The sequence below is a fragment of the Lissotriton vulgaris genome, chromosome 1_1 (assembly GCF_964263255.1).
Source record: "Lissotriton vulgaris chromosome 1_1, aLisVul1.2, whole genome shotgun sequence".
In the NCBI taxonomy this organism is placed as follows: Eukaryota; Metazoa; Chordata; class Amphibia; order Caudata; family Salamandridae; genus Lissotriton; species Lissotriton vulgaris.
Genome location: NC_141685.1, coordinates 1,183,424,973 through 1,183,441,312, shown reverse-complemented (window position 1 = coordinate 1,183,441,312; position 16,340 = coordinate 1,183,424,973). Strand labels below are relative to the sequence as shown.

The 16,340-nt window shown below is 47.4% G+C and overlaps 1 protein-coding gene across 2 annotated transcripts in view; it reads right to left on the bottom strand.

Annotated features, from left to right (window-relative positions):
• Positions 1-16,340, bottom strand: part of LOC147748882 (zinc finger protein 10-like) — a 246,428-nt gene that overhangs the window by 188,504 nt on the left and 41,584 nt on the right. For both annotated transcript variants that reach the window (XM_086964431.1, XM_086964433.1), the window contains exon 2: positions 1,714-1,840. In XM_086964431.1, the coding sequence (XP_086820557.1) occupies positions 1,714-1,840 (127 nt within the window). The remainder of the gene's footprint in view (positions 1-1,713; positions 1,841-16,340) is intronic.

Genomic DNA, 16,340 nt, shown 5'->3' with positions numbered 1-16,340 from the left:
TAAAAATATGTTATAAAAAAGAAAAAGAAATACATTAAAGATTACACAAATGATACGGGGCACACAGACTATTTTGATGACCCCCTGTCTAGTTATTTATTTATTTAGGGTAACATTTCCAGAAAAGTTTTTGAAAAGTCTAGTATGGCTCACCTGGAGGCAATCAGATTTGCTGGAGAAGCCTCACGGCCGATGGTACTTCAAAACCAACTGCTGTTAAGTACCTTTGGCATTCAGCCTTATTTAACCGACATGTCAAACGGCTATGATAGACTAGTTCCGACTCGTTTCAGACTTAACATCTTCCATCGTTTGGTAAGCTTTCCTTCAACCAACGACTGGTCTAAAATTCTGTGCCCCTGCCGGTGTGACGAGGTTTCCCAGCAAACCACTTTGAATGCAGTAATATTCTGTAAATTCTATATTGCAAACAGAAGGGGCAGGATCATTCCCATTTTAAAATTATGGGGTCTGAAGCAATGCCGCCCAGCTTTTATTGCACTGCAGATTTTAGAAATTGAATGTTTTAAAAGAGAAATAGACTAATTTTTAAAAAGTATAATCAGGAGTAGAAAGAGTTTTTAATGTGTTAATGTTAAATGACAGGACTTAGCACCACTTACTCCTAGTTTTATATGTAACTATGACTGTGAAATGAATTATTTTAATACTGTGTCAAAATGTCTTATTTAATTCTGCAATACCATGTATGCTTTTATGATTTTTTGAATTACAAAAATCGAATAACGCTTGATTTGAGTGAGTGACACATTTAACTCCCATGTTGTGGGTACCCTTGGTACCATTTACTAGGGACTTGTAATGGAGTTAAAGTCCTTGCCAATTGGAAGTTCCAATTTGCTTACATCGTTTTTAGGGAGAGAGCACTGACACTGGGGCCTGACGATTAGCACTGGGGCAAACGTGTGGGGGTCACCAAACGAAAAGGGCACCTTCCTCGTTATAGCAGCCTTTGTGTGGTTTCAAATAAAAACATACTCCAGAACAAAAACCAAAAAGTAAACCAGAATATCAATGTTTAATAGCAGCAATGGGCTATACACACATAGCCCAACAATAATAAATTAAATAACAGCCAACAACTATGGAGGCTATGATGACTGTCAGAAGGTAACACCAAATGGGCTACGAATACAGCCCAATATAAAGACATACCAGCAACAACCATAGGGATTATGCTGGCTGCTGGAAACCAATACAGGGTTATTTCTTCTTCAAAGAAATGACAGATACTTGGAAAATTAGGTCTCATCAAATACATGTACATATGTGTCTACATAAAACAGGTAATTGTCTTTATAAATCCTTATGCCTCTTTTACAAAACAATGATCATTTTACTTTTACATTACAAAAACATGTATTCCTAAATTACAAAAACTTAGAAATTAATTCAATGAAAAAAAGCAAAGGTTAAAGCTTAGTTATAGTTAGGAAATCCTAAAGTTACGGTTATCACTAACAGTTATAACTAGTGCCCTTTCCGAAATGTCCTATAATTCGCACACCTACATACACACTGTTAACATGCTAGCCACACTACATGAACTATAACTAGTGCTTTCTCCATCCAAAGATCATACGCTTACATAATTTATAGTACATTAAATAATAGTATTTAGAACACTCATTAAACCTCCAATTACATCTTTACATATATATAATTTCTTTAGTACGCAGAGTGTAATTTTACCTAATGCGACTAAAGCCTGGTGAATATCCTTCATCACATTCCTGTAGAGCTCCTTTTGCCATTCATGTAAAAGCTTCCACTCTACTTCAGAGAAACAGGCTGTCACATCCTGGAAACATACTGGTGCCTGAGAAAGAACGCAAATTGCATATAAGATACAAAGTCACAGTGAAATATCCAATAGGAAACAATAATTACAAGATCTTGTTTTTCGGCCTGGCCCTTTCCCTGGTTCATTCCCAAGTACCAGCTATAACTTACTAGTGTAAACAAGGACATGGGTAAACTGGAGCTTCATCTGGCATAAAACACTGACATGGCTATCTAGGAAGAGGACCTGATTGCATGAAGGTAACACAGAGGCAAGCCTTGATACCAATACACAACATGCCCAAAATGACTGCCTCTGCCTGCAACCTTTCAAGTATGCTTTAAGTAATGCTCATGGAGTTAATAAACATTTATGATTGATGATTTTAAGTAAAGTTCACAGAAGGCACTTACTTATTTCAGTATTCACAGAAGTTAGGAGTCCTAACTTTAGGACTCCTAAATGCCTTCTGTGAATACCGAAAGTCTTAAAGTTAGGATTTTTCTCAGTTTAGGAGTAGTAAAGTTAGGACTCCTAACTTTAGGACTCCTAAATGTCCTCTGTGAATACCGAAAGTCTTAAAGTTAGGATTTTTCTCAGTTTAGGAGTAGTAAAGTTAGGACTCCTAACTTTAGGACTCCTAAATGCCTCTATGAATACCGAAAGTCTTGAAGTTAGGATTTTTCTCACTTTATTACTCCTAAACTGATAAAAATCCTAACTTTAGGACTTTCGGTATTCATAGAAGGCATTTAGGAGTCCTAAAGTTAGGAGTCCTAACTTTAATACTCCTAAACTGAGAAAAATCCTAACTTTAAGACTTTCGGTATTCATAGAAGGCATTTAGGACTCCTAACTTCTGTGAATACTGAAATAAGTAAGTGACTTCTGTGAATACCAAAATGAGTAAGTGCCTTCTGTAAATACCAAAATGGTAGTAAGTTTAGGATTTTGTCTTAAGTTAGTTCTGTGAATCGGTCCCATTGACTTTACCTATGTCTTTAAGCTGTGCTGTATAGAAGTTTGCTGAAAAGTTATAATAAAGAAGTGTCAGAAGCATTTGTGTTACCTTAGAAATGACTAAAAATGCATCATGTACAACTAAACGACCATATTAAAAAAGTATTACAAATAATGTCTTGAGGTTTTTTTGTCCTTTCAATGCTGGCAACTTGCATCTGCCTGTCCCAATGGTTGCTTGTTGTATTTTTTTTTGTTATGGGGGCATAAATAACAGGAGGGTGAAGGTTAGTCAGTCAGTCAGTCAGTGAGAGTGAGAGAGTTCGTCAGTCAGTGAGAGTAAGTCAGTGAGAGAGTGAGAGTCAGTCAGTGAGAGAGTGAGAGTGAATGAGAGCGAGTCAGTCAGTGAGTGAAAGAGAGTTAAACAGTGACAGTCAGTCAGTGAGAGTGAGTCAGTCTTAAAGTGAGAGTCAGTCTTTTAGCGAGAGTCAGTCTTTTAGCGAGAGTCAGTCAGTCAGTCAGAGAGAGTGTCAGTCAGTGAAAAGTCAGTCAGTGAGAGAGAGTCCGTCAGTTAGAGAGAGTCAGTCAGTGAGAGAGAGTCAGTCAGTCAGTGAGAGAGAGTCAGTCAGTCAGTGAGAGAGAGCCAGTCAGTGAGAGAGAGAGAGCCAGTCAGTGAGAGAGAAAGTCAGTCAGTGAGAGAGAGTTAGTCAGTGAGAGAGTCCATGAGAGAGTTCATGAGAGAGTCAGTGAGAGAGAGTGAGTTAGTCAGTGAGAGAGTCAGTCAGTGAGAGTGAGTCAGTCAGTGAGAGAGCGTGAGTCAGTCAGTGAGAGTGAGTGAGTCAGTCAGTGAGAGTGAGTCACTCAGTGTGAGAGAGTGTCTATGAGAGAGTGTCTGTGAGAGCGTCTGTGAGAGCGTGTGTGTGAGAGTGTATGAGAGAGTGTCTGTGAGAGTCTGTGAGAGTCTGTGAGAGAGTGTCTGTGAGCGTGTGTCTGTGAGAGTCTGTGTGAAAGTGTCTGTGTGAGTGTCTGTGAGAGAGTGTCTGTGGGAGTGTCTGTAAGAGTCTGTGAGAGTGTATGTGAGAGTACCTGTGAGAGAGTGCCTGTGAGAGTGTGCTTCTGAGAGTGTGCCTGTGAGAGTGTGTCTGTGAGAGTGTGTCTGTGAGTGTTTCTGTGAGAGTGTGTCTGTGAGAGTCTGTGAGAGTGTCTGTGAGAGTCTGAGAGAGTGTCTGTGAGAGTCTGAGAGTGTCTGTGAGAGTCAAAGAGTGTCTGTGAGAGTCAGAGAGTGTCTGTGAGAGTCAGAGAGTGTCTGTGAGAGTCAGAGAGTGTCTGTGAGAGAGTTTCTGAGAGTCTGAGAGAGTGTCTGTGAGAGTCTGAGAGAGTGTCTGTGAGAGTCTGAGAGAGTGTCTGTGAGAGTCTGTGAGAGTCTGAGAGAGTGTCTGTGAGAGTCTGAGAGAGTGTCTATGAGAGTGTCTGAGAGTGCCTGTGAGAGTGTGCCTGTGAGTGTGTCTGTGAGAGGGTGTCTGTGAGAGTGTGTCTGTGAGAGTCTGTGAGAGTGTCTGTGAGAGTGTCTGTGAGAGTCTGAGAGTGTCTGTGAGAGTCTAGGAGTGTCTGAGAGAGTCTGTGAGAGTGTCTGAGAGAGTCTGTGAGAGTGTCTGAGAGAGTCTGTGAGAGTGTCTGAGAGAGTCTGTGAGAGTGTCTGAGAGAGTCTGTGAGAGTGTCTGTGAGAGTCAAAGAGTGTCTGTGAGAGTCAGAGAGTGTCTGTGAGAGTCAGAGAGTGTCTGTGAGAGAGTGTCTGAGAGAGTGTCTGTGAGAGTCTGAGAGAGTGTCTGTGAGAGTCTGAGAGAGTGTCTGTGAGAGTCTGAGAGAGTGTCTGTGAGAGTCTGAGAGAGTGTCTGTGTGTCATGCATTTTGTGGAGGAGGCTTCGCTACTCCATGACTCGCAATTTGGCTTCCGCCCCCGTCATTCGACGGAATCTGCGCTTCTCATGGTGGTCGAAGCGTTACGACAGGGTGTGGATGAGGGCCAAACCATGGCTTTGATCGTACTTGATCTAAGCGCGGCATTCGACACTGTAGCACATTCCATCTTGCTACAGTGTCTGAATGAAGGAGGGGTCACAGGAGAAGTGCTTGGCTGGATCGGGTCCTTCCTGTCTGACAGGTGCTTTCAGGTCCGATTGGGTGACTGCTACTCGAAGGAGATTGAGTTGGGCCAGGGCGTGCCTCAGGGCTCGTCCCTGAGCCCAACCCTATTTAATATCTATGTCTCCCCCCTAGCAGCCATTGTGGAGGGACACGGTCTACGCCTGGTGTCCTACGCCGATGACACGCAGCTGGTCATCTCCCTATCGCGTGCACCCGGCCTTGCAGCGGACAACTTCAGGAATTGCATGCAAGACCTGGCAACTTGGATGTCCGCAAACTGTTTAAAGTTGAACGGTAGCAAGACTGAGGTGCTCGTGGTGGGGGAGGGCCATCTGCTTGGTCGTCGGCGTGGTGGCCGCCCTGCCTGGGTGAAGTTCCAGTTCCCTGCCGGGAGGCCAGGAACCTCGGTGTGTGGCTGGATATGGATCTTGTCTTTGGTCCCCAGGTCAGCCGGGTGACGGGGGTGTGTTTTGGTGTTCTGAGAGCCTTAAGGAAAGTTTTAGACCTCCTCCCTATTTCTGCTCGAAGGACGCTGGTGCACGCCCTGGTCACCTCGCGACTTGACTATGAGAACCTGCTATATCTGGGGGCCACGGGCAGGGTCATGGGCCGCCTGCAAGTGCTCCAAAATGCCGCGGCGCGGCTTGTACTCAGGCTCCCCAGGAGGTCACCCTCCAAACCAGCTCTACAAACCCTCCACTGGCCCCCTGGGGAGAAGAGGGTGGAGTTCAAAGCCCTCTCCACATGCCACCACATTCTGAGCGGTAAAGCCCCTGCTTCGCTCCAGAGTCTGGTGACCCGCTATGAGCCCACACGCAATCTACGGTCCTCGCAGACTGGACTGCTAAAGGTTCCCAGAGCAAGGAAGGCGCGTATGGGAGGAAGATCTTTTAGATACCTCACTCCCAGATGCTGGAATGCCCTGCCTTTAGAACTGCGACTAGAACCATCTGAAGTCCTGTTCAGGAAGAAGCTTAAAACCCACCTTTTTAGCAGGTAGCCTTCTGTGGGAGGGGGGGGCAGCCACTCCACTTATCATAGCGCGGGGACACGCCAGTGGCGTAACCAGGCGCTTTACAAATGCCCAAAATAAATAAATAAATAAGAGTCTGTGAGAGTCTGAGAGAGTGTCTGTGAGAGTCTGAGAGAGTGTCTGTGAGAGTGTCTGTGAGAGTCTGTGAGAGTGTCTGAGAGTGCCTGTGAGAGAGTGCCTGTGAGAGTGTGCCTGTGAGAGTGTCTGTGAGAGTGTGTCTGTGAGAGTGTGTCTGTGAGAGTGTGTCTGTGAGAGCGTCTGTGAGAGTGTCTGTGAGAGTGTCTGTGAGAGTCTGTGAGAGTGTCTGTGAGAGTGTCTGTGAGAGTCTGAGAGTGTCTGTGAGTGTCTAAGAGTGTCTGAGAGTGTCTGAGAGTGTCTGAGAGAGTCTAAGAGTGTCTGAGAGAGTCTGTGAGAGTGTCTGTGAGAGTGTCTGTGAGAGTGTCTGTGAGAGTCTGTGATAAGAGTGTCTGAGAGAGTGTCTGTGAGAGTCAGAGAGTGTCTGAGTCTGTGAGAGAGTGTCTGTGAGAGTCTGTGAGAGAGTGTCTGTGAGAGTGTCTGTGAGAGAGTGTCTGCGAGAGTGTCTGCGAGAGAGTGTCTGCGAGAGAGTGTCTGCGAGAGAGTGTCTGCGAGAGAGTGTCTGCGAGAGTGTCTGCGAGAGAGTGTCTGCGAGAGTGTGTCTGCGAGAGTGTGTCTGCGAGAGTCTGTGAGAGAGTATCTGTGAGAGTCTGTGAGAGGGTGCCTGTGAGTCTGTGAGAGAGTGCATGTGAGAGAGTGTACGTGAGAGAGTATGTGAGAGTGTGTCTGTGAGAGAGTGTGTGTGAGAGAGTTTCTGTGAGATTATCTGTGAGAGAGTGTCTGCGAGAGAATGTCTGCGAGTGTGTGTCTGTGAGAGTGTGTGAGAGTCTGTCTGTGAGAGTCTGTCTGTGAGAGTTTGTGAGAGAGTGTCTGTGAGAGTCTGAGAGAGTGTCTGTGAGAGTCTGAGAGAGTGTCTGTGAGAGTCTGAGACAGTGTCTGTGAGTTTGTGAGAGTGTATGTGAGAGAGTGTTTGAGAGTCTGTGAGGGAGTGTCTGTGAGAGAATGTCTGTGAGAGTCTGTGAGTCTGTGAGAGTGTCTGTGAGAGTCGAGAGAGTGTCTGAGAGTCTTTGAGAGAGTGTCTGTGAGAGTTTGAGAGTGTCTGTGAGAGTCTGAGAGAGTGTCTGTGAGAGTCTGAGAGAGTGTCTGTGAGCGAGTGTCTGTGAGCGAGTGTCTGTGAGCGAGTGTCTGTGAGCGAGTGTCTGTGAGCGAGTGTCTGAGAAGGCCATTCAATCCAGGTTTTATCTCGGCCTTAAAAGATTAGTGGCCCTGCTGATCCCAGCATGCAATCAGGGCTACATGTACCAGAATGCAAAGTATAAATCTATACTGGATGAGCTATTCATGCGCTGGCCAGGAAAACTGGAGAGCTCTGCAAGCGGCACCCAGAAGAGGTGTGCTCTCTCCCTACAGCTATAGGCTGATCGTGCTGGTATCACCTCGTTGATGTTTAGATGGGGTGCACCTATCCATGCCCAAGGATGCGTGCTGGCAATGTTTGCGCTTACCTCAGTGAGGCTACGGAAACAAATGTTAAAAGTCAACATGTGCTTGAGGGGTCTTTACAGCTATACTGGCAGTCCAGTAGGTTAATGCACTTCCTGCATGATGATGGTCATAAAAATGTCACTGGTTCAATTCAGTCCCCCATATAGGCAGTGTTATAATTATGTTAACGGCACTCGCAAGAGTCGAGTCCGCTCTCAGGCGATGGGTATTCTGAGGCTTTAGGGTAAACATGTTTTTGTGCTGGGACTTTGATACCCTGACAGAAGGGTTAAACGGAGCATAGATTACTGCTCCCTCTCCAATTGCAGCTTGACTAGTTGATAGTGTTGTTCATCAGTTTCTGCTCACCTTGTAATGGTGAACTTGGGAACACTATCGGACTGCAATAACACAAAATCCATAGCCAGCTCTACAAAAACTGGTCAGGCACAGGGCTTTGGTTCACATGTTTAAACATCCTAAATTACATAGACCGTGCTTTTTGGAAATAAATCAGTTACACTTTTTGGACACTCTTCTTTTATAGGACCCCCTCCTCTTGTCCATACAACTTAAAAAAACACTGACCCAGTGTTTGTGGGGAGCCCGGGACTATTTTTGATCCCAATCCAACACGGGGCCTTGGTCGATTTTTAAAACTTTGAACGAATGGCCAGCATTTTTCTTTTGGAAAGGGGGCAGCCATTGGGAGGTAGTGTCAATGCAAGGGCCCGTTGAATTCATTCATGTGCTTCTTTTCGTGCTTGGCTAGTACTTCGGCTCTGAGCCACGCAGACCCTGGGCTCAGCTCTTCAGATGAATTGTGTGGTTTACGCACCTCTATTCAAACACTCAACCCCGCCAAGCACCTTGTATCAAAGGCACGTGTACATATTAATACATGTGCACGTCATATGCATATCAAAAACAGTGGGAAAAACTAAGGATCTCAATACTACTGGCAACCACAAACAATGGGAGGACATACGGGAACGAACAACTTCAACCATCACGTACAGGAAGAGAGATGCTACACTACACCCTATACAAACGGTATAATACATCCGAGCAGTTATATATATATATGTGATTACACCAAATGTGATCTATTTTGGAGAAAGTGTGCGTGTGTGCGTGTGCCTGTGTGTGTGCTCGTGTGCGTGTGTGTGTGTGTGATACCCTCCCCGAGGACAAGGATACCGGCTCTCCCTTTGCGCACTGGACCCAGAGATTGTGGGATCTGTCAGGCCACAAAAAGATAGCCTACGACGACTTACAGAGGAGCAGAGGTGGTGGGTGACATTTGAAAGTGGTGGGGCGAAAGTGATTTACATACAGCACCGTAGCGAGCGTGCCCGAAACCCAAAAGGGGGATTTGGGGGGGTTACCCCCCCACGAAAATTTTGAAAAAAAGAAGCAAAATCGTGCATTTTCAAGCAGGAAGGTTAATAAAGCAATTGTGAAAGTGCAGTTATTACCCACACAGCCTACACAGCCCTCACAGACCACACAGCTCTCACAACCCACACAGCTCTCACAGCCCACACAGCTCTCACAGCCCAAACTTCCCACACAGACCACACAGCTCTCACAGCCCACACAGCTCTCACAGCCCACACAGCCCAAAACATCCAGACATTTTAAGGCATGGGCAAAGTGGGCCCTTTCCAGGGGGCTCGTGAGAGAGCCAGCTCGGTTCTGCAGAGTCTTGCCCAGATGATCATGATTAATTCTTAAACAGATAGTTTAAAAAATCAATTTCCTTAAATGTATTTTTAATGTGGGTGATTTGAGAGAGCCTCTTACAGACATTTGGCAGAGAAATATTGTGTTTATGTTTTATGCAACATCCATTAAAAAAAGTTTATTTTAGATCAAAACAGGACCTCTCATATGAGAAATGGGAGGGTGTTGCTAAATTTATTTGCAGTAATATTAGTGAGCTGCTGCTGTGTTACAAATTTGGCACTATCCCTGAATATTAAATGTAAACACATTTAGAACTGGACGAGTGCACCTGTGCACTGTCGGTGACTTGCAGGGTCAGATTGAGATGAAAAATTGTCCCAAGCTCCCCTTAAAAGAGCGGCCTACATTTTGCAGATAGCAACCTTTCATGAATCATTGTGTGGTTATCATCAGGAGCTCATTTTTTGGAGATATTTGTGATAAATTACGCTTTTTAAAGTTTCAAAAGCCAGTAGCATCATTCAAGACTGGAAACACCAATAATCCATCACAAATCACCCATCTGCCTTCTGACGCATACCTTCAGGTCCATAAAGCTCTCACCATCAGGTCCCTGAACGTATTCCTCTCTCTTAGATCTCCAAGCCTTTGCTCACCCTGGGATTTCTGAATCCCCTGTCAGGACCTAAAACTCCTGGTCATCCTTAGGGCTTTTCAGTCACTTCGAACCTACATGGCCGCAGAGGTTCATTATCATCCTCAAGTCTGCTCACCTCAAGGACTCACAGGTTCTGTGCATTCTAAGGACTTGAGGCTCTTACTCCCTATCAGTTGGTACATAAACTACCCACTTTCCAATAGGACCCTTAAGCTCATTTCCACTCTTTGGTCCACTGAGCGTACTGCTCAGGCTCAGATCTCAGAGGCTGCAGCTCTCTCACTAGTGCTTTTGGATTCCAGATTTCCGAATAATTCCCTTGCTGCTTTGCATATAATCAGCACCAGATGTTTAAAACGCCTACTTGCTCTTAGTGGGCATTGGGAGTAAATATTTGCCTCAGTGGTATTGCTTTATTTAGGCCCCTGAGTCTGCAGCTCACCTTCAGCTTCCTGAGGTTCATGCTCTCTCTGAGGTCCACAAAGCCTTGCTTGCTCTCAGGATTTAAAGGCTCCTGATTGTACCATGACTCCTGCACACCATCCGTTGCCCAATGTTCTGCATACCATCCGTTGCCCATAATTCCTCACTGTCATTTAATTGTGGCTCCTTGCCCTAGTCAGGGGCGCAGAAGCTCCTTCTCAGGGACATTGTTCATCGAAGCACCGATTAACCTTAAGCCCCTGAGGTTACTTCAGACTATTAAAACTCCTTCTCAATTTCACATCCAAGCCTTCTTGCTTACCTTCTGAACACTGACATTTGTGATTACTTAGAGGCCCCCCGAATCTTCTGCCAATCCTTAGCTGTTCGGAAAACTCTTTGCTAAACCTCAGGCATTAATGGTTGTACATATCTAAGGCTTTCATCAATCAGAACTGAGCCCTTAAACCGAAAATAATTACAACTGGCTGTCCACACTACAATAACACTGATTATGTGAATATTTACGGATACTTGACAATAGGGGCACGTAATGCACCGTAATAGGTAACTATTACACTCTGAAATACTCGGTTTTATCCTGCTGTTTACAATTAGATCTCATACTTCAACTGTGACAAGTACATCTCACTCAAGAAACCATGGCCAGCCCCCAATGTAGGATATAACACTTCATTCTGAAGAGCATAGCCTCTGTTGCCTTTCTAGTAGTCCCTGTACTCGCCGTCACTTTTCTTTCCAATCTCACACTTCTCTCTGTCTCTCTCTCTCGCTCTGTCTCTTTCTCTCTTCCCTCCTCTGTCGCTCCCGCACTCTCTTCCCCCCTCCCCTCCTCTCTCTCTCTTTCCACTGATTTCTCAGCCTTGTCCTCATCTACTGAATGCTGATGGTGCTCAAAATCTGGGACAGGGCTGTAAAAACGCATCGACAGGTGTACTTTGTGTATTCAAAGTTTGCTTTTAACAATAAAAGTGTAATTCTTATACCGCGGGGGCTCATCTACTTTTCTACACCGATGCACTGACGTGTGTCTCTTTGCATTCTCTCTTCAGACAAACACATCTTGTGTAGTGTGTGGGAGATTGCTCTGCAGCACTCCAGAATCCATGCAGTGTTCCAACTGTTCTTGTGTCCATGCACAGAATATTAAAACAAGCACTGAGTTAAACAGTCATAGGACCATATGAGCCCCGAAGCTACTCCCTCCCACACACATACATGAAACTAACTCATGCATGGGGATACCACTGCCTCTGGTGCTGAAGGTGGACTTGGGCATCCAGGGATGACTTCACAGGGCAGCGCTGCCACACTCCTCCGCTCAACGGGTGGGCTGGCAGCGGGACGCACAATAGGGCCTGGCACACCATCTCATCAGAGTAAACTCGGCCTGTCTATTTGAAGTTACTGGCCATCTCACTTTATAACAGGTGCGAACCGTAACCTGATTCTGATAGGCGCGTGGAACATGACATCCAGCCTTGATGGGGTATACAATCTATTTGGGGGAGTTACGATCAGCCGGAAAGACACGGCATTTGTCACTTACTGGCTCCAAGTTTAAAGTTTGACTTCTCCTTCATCCAAGGCCACGAGCAAGACGGCCAACTAGGCAGAGTTATAGGGGACCTGGGAGTGGGGTGATGTTTATTTCCTCATTACACGCACCACAGTCACTGAAATTGTATCAGTTGGTGATGATGATGGGCCGACACGTTTCGATAACAAATGATGAAGGAAAAACGTGTGTGAATCGACAGCTTCGGGTCTCTCTATCCATTAGTCGCTTCAGAATGTGTCGACCACTACCCTCTTCTGAGACTGAAATGCAGCCTCGGACAGACTAGTGTTAATAAGCATTACAACACCTTTGCGAGCAAGCCTCACAGGAATCAATTCACAGAGGACAAACAAACTTACACTACGCTTCTTCACGCCTCCCGGCGATGGCACATGGGGGTCTCTCCTCTCTCGCCGCCGTCTGCTTGCTGCTTCTCCTCCTGCCCGGGGTCGCCGTCGCGCCACTCTGCCCCCACCAAAGCCGCACCCCCCTAGCCAATCCTGGTGCTGCATGCAGCGCCATGATTGGCTGGTCCACTGCGCAACATCCATTATTGGATGCGCGGTGGACCAGCCAATCCTGGCCCTGCATGCAGCACCAGGATCGGCTAGGAGGGCACACTTGGCACTCGCCCTGGGCAGCCTTTGTAAACCCGGCCCGGCTGAAGCCACACCCCCGGCCCCTTGTCTATGCTGAAGTGTTTTTCGCGCAACAGCGCATGTGCGGGCAAGTCTCAGCCTGGTAATTCCATGCGCAGCTCCAGCAGACCAGCGGCCCCGCCCCCCCCGACCCCCCTACCCCCTGCGCACTCCGACTGGACCGCACCAATTACCAGGCATCAACATGATCATATGATCGCCTGTCCCTCCCACGCTGCGCTGAATTTGAAGAATTAGCGTTATGTTAGCTGCAGTGCCACGGTGCGTCCAGGGCTTAGTGGGGCTACGCCCCTACGCCCCAATGGACGCACCGCGGCTGCAGGGGAGTGCACAGAAACTCACCTAACTATGGACTCCAGCGCTAACATACTTTCTTTTTTGGAAAATATTTTTATTGCGAAATTATAAGGCACAGGTTACATGGTCATCCAAACCACTTATATGCAAAAGTTGATAACATGCAGTTTCTATGATAATACACAGCGATATTTGGCCCACATCCCGGAGGCTGGGCGGCGTAGGATCAGAGCATGTAGAAAGGAAAAGTTCAGCTGTGCTTTAAGGATATGGAACTATCTTTGTATTCGCTAATTTTCCATTTTTGTGCATTTATTCTATTTAACGTTTAACAAGAACCAAATTCCCCAAGTATGGCATCATTAGTACAGAATTTAACGAGGCAGGTCATTTATGCGAGGCCCAGCTAAGGCACGGTCATTATAACACAGTAAGGACCTGTGGGGATCACAGCTATTTACAATTATGCGTGCCAAGGAATATTTGCGTGGTTGCATAGGGCCTTCACACCGGATCTAAATCCTCCAACTCGGCCCCCTCCCCAGCACACTCAGACTCTGATTCAGCCAGGGTGAATAATTCAGCGCTGGTGGCATCCGAATCATCATCTGCCAACCCCTCTATGCACAACATCCTCCAAGCAAGCAGATCATCCTGTAGCTTCCCATCTCTGCGAGTGCGCTGCATGTGCGTCTCCTCAGCTAGGGCCCATTCTCTAGCATCCCTCAGTGATAGCCACGCGACTCCTCGCCAAAACTAGCAACAGTTGCAAGAATTTATAAGACAGCTTCTTCTTTCTGGGTTTGGGCACTAGTGCCAGGAGACAATGGAGCGGGTCTAGGAGAATTCTGATTTTTGCGGCTCGAGCAATGTGGGCCACCACTTCCCTCCAGAAGTTATGAACCAGAGGACATTCCCGCGCTAGATGGAGAAAACCCGCTTTCTGCGCCCCACACCTAGGACAATAGTGTTGTCTATCTGCCGATATGCGATTCAGAGAGACAGGGGTCAAATAGGTACGGTGGACAAAGTTGAAATGTAGAAGTTTAAAACGTGCATTGCAGGAGAACTTACGGGTCAAGAGCCCGATTCTTTTTCGTTGTTCAGGTTCCAGCCCCACCTCCAAGTCTGCCTCCCAGGCCGCCCAAGCCGGTGCGATCGGGGGGGGGGTCGAGTCTCGACGCATGGCCGAGTAGAACAGGGAAATTAGTCGTTTCCCTCTCCCACAGGATAAAATAATGGCAAGAGTATAGGTGAGTGGAGGTGCTTCCGGGTATTGGGGCCACGTTGTTCTGGCTATATCCCGGAGGCTTCTGTAGTGGAGGTATTGTCCCCTACTTAGCTCAAAGGACTCCATGGCACGTTCAAAGGACACGAAGGAGTCGTCCGGGTAGAGGTCTGCCAGAGTCTCGCATCCGCCACAGCGCCACTCTCGGTAGGACATGTTCTCCTCCAACCGGAGTACCGGGGCCAAGATCCACACTGGGAGCTCCATAATGAAACGGAGCCCTTCTCAGTACCTTTTCAACAAATCGCTGCCAAATTCCTGCTGTGTGGCGCACCACATATGGTAGAGTTTTATCGGCGCCACGACCCTGCATCTAGGCCTCCCTCAGAGCCTTTTCATTCGCCGTACCTGCCAGCAGTGCCAGTTCCCAGTTTTCCTCATCAGCGAACCACTTTGCGGCTGGGAGAAGCTGCGCTGCATAATAATACAAGTCAAATCTCAGGGCCTCCAGGCCTCCCTCTTCCCAACACCGTGCTACTGTGCGTAAAGCTACTCTACTACACCCGCTCGCCCAAAGCAGGGAGTTAAGGAGTGAGACAAGTGTGCAAAACACTTGGGGGGCAATGGACATAGGGTATTTTGTAATACATATAAAATCCTGGGGAGCATCACCATTTTGGCGATCGCCAATCGCCCCATAAGAGAGAGAGGAAGCGTGTTCCAAAAGGTAACAGATTTGTGGAGAGCTTGGAGTACTCTGTCGTCGTTGTAAGTCAGCAGGGCCTCATCAGATGTGGCCACCTGAATGCCAAGGTATCAGAACGCCTCCCGCTCACAACTCAGACCCAAATACGGCATATCCACGCCTGGGTCCAGAATACAACCCGTCAACGGGAAGACCAGGGATTTATTGAGATTAATACGCAACCCAGAGGCTGCACCAAAGCGGTCAAGGGTCCGCATCAAGACGGGGAAGGCCTCAGAGGGGGAGGTCAGATAGAATAGTGCGTCATCAGCGTAGAGTGAGACCACATTAATAGTGTCACCCACCGCAATCCCCCATTGCTGTAGCTCAGCGCGGGCGGAGACGGCGAGGGGTTCAATCACGAGAGCGAATAGAAGAGGGGAGAGAGGGCAACCCTGTCGGGTGCCTCTCTCCAATGACCATTCCTCCGAACGGGCCGATCCCAGCCGGACCCTGGCTCGGGGCGCTCCATAGAGCACCCAAACCCAATTACGAAATCCAGGTCCGAACCCCGTTTTCTGGAGCACCTGCATTAGATACCCCCAATGTACGGTATCAAAGGCTTTAGCCAAATCAATTGACACCAACACATGAGGACCTTCTCTTCCTCGTACTTCATGTAGGACATGATTCAGGCGGCGCAGATTCATCGCCGTGTTACGACCCGGAATAAATCCGCACTGGTCCGAGTGAAACAATCGAGTCATGTGCGGGGCGAGTCGAGTGGCCAACAACTTAGTGTGGATTTTTGCATCCGTATTAATCAAGGTGATAGGGTGGAACGCCGCGGGTTCACTACTATGGAGGTCCAGATTTCCAGGTACGAGCGATAAGAGTCCTCCGTAACCAATGGGTCAGCCTCATACACGGTCTGCAGGTGGGACCGGAGGACCTCAAGGATATCGGACTCTGAGTGGACCATAACACCACTTGAGTTTCGTAGAGCAACTATCCTTTCAGGTGCGAACTCACGGCGAAGGATCCAGGCCAATAAGCAGCCAGATTTATCACCTTCGCGGTGGAGACGTTGCCTGTATTGGCCCAACGTAAATTTGTCAAGGCGGGTGAGGATGTCATGTATCGACATCTGAGCTTCCTTCTCCGTCTGTTGATCTAGTGCGTCTGGATCGAATCCGGACTGGGCGCGCTGAAGCACAACTTCTGCATCGTGCAGCTCAGACAACAATTGTTTTCGGACCCCATAAGTGAGGCCCATACATGCTCCACGCACCACCGCCTTCAAGGCTTCCAATTTAGTAGAGTAAGGTAGACCATCGCCCCCCAGTTGAGCTCTAGGTAGTCCGATAGTGATGCCGCCACATGGTCCCTACCCACCTGATCTTGAAGAATGTTAGTGGGCATACGCCAGGCAAGGGGACGGGCAGCTCGATCAGCCCACTGCGCCATGCACGTCACTGGGGCGTGGTCCGATAAGTATCGGGCCTGATGTGTAACCGTCAAGGTGAGAGACTAGGTGAGATTAGCCGCAAGAATGCAGTCCAATCTACTATGGGTACCATGTGTTGGAGTGTAACACGTGTAGAGCTTCTGGACAGG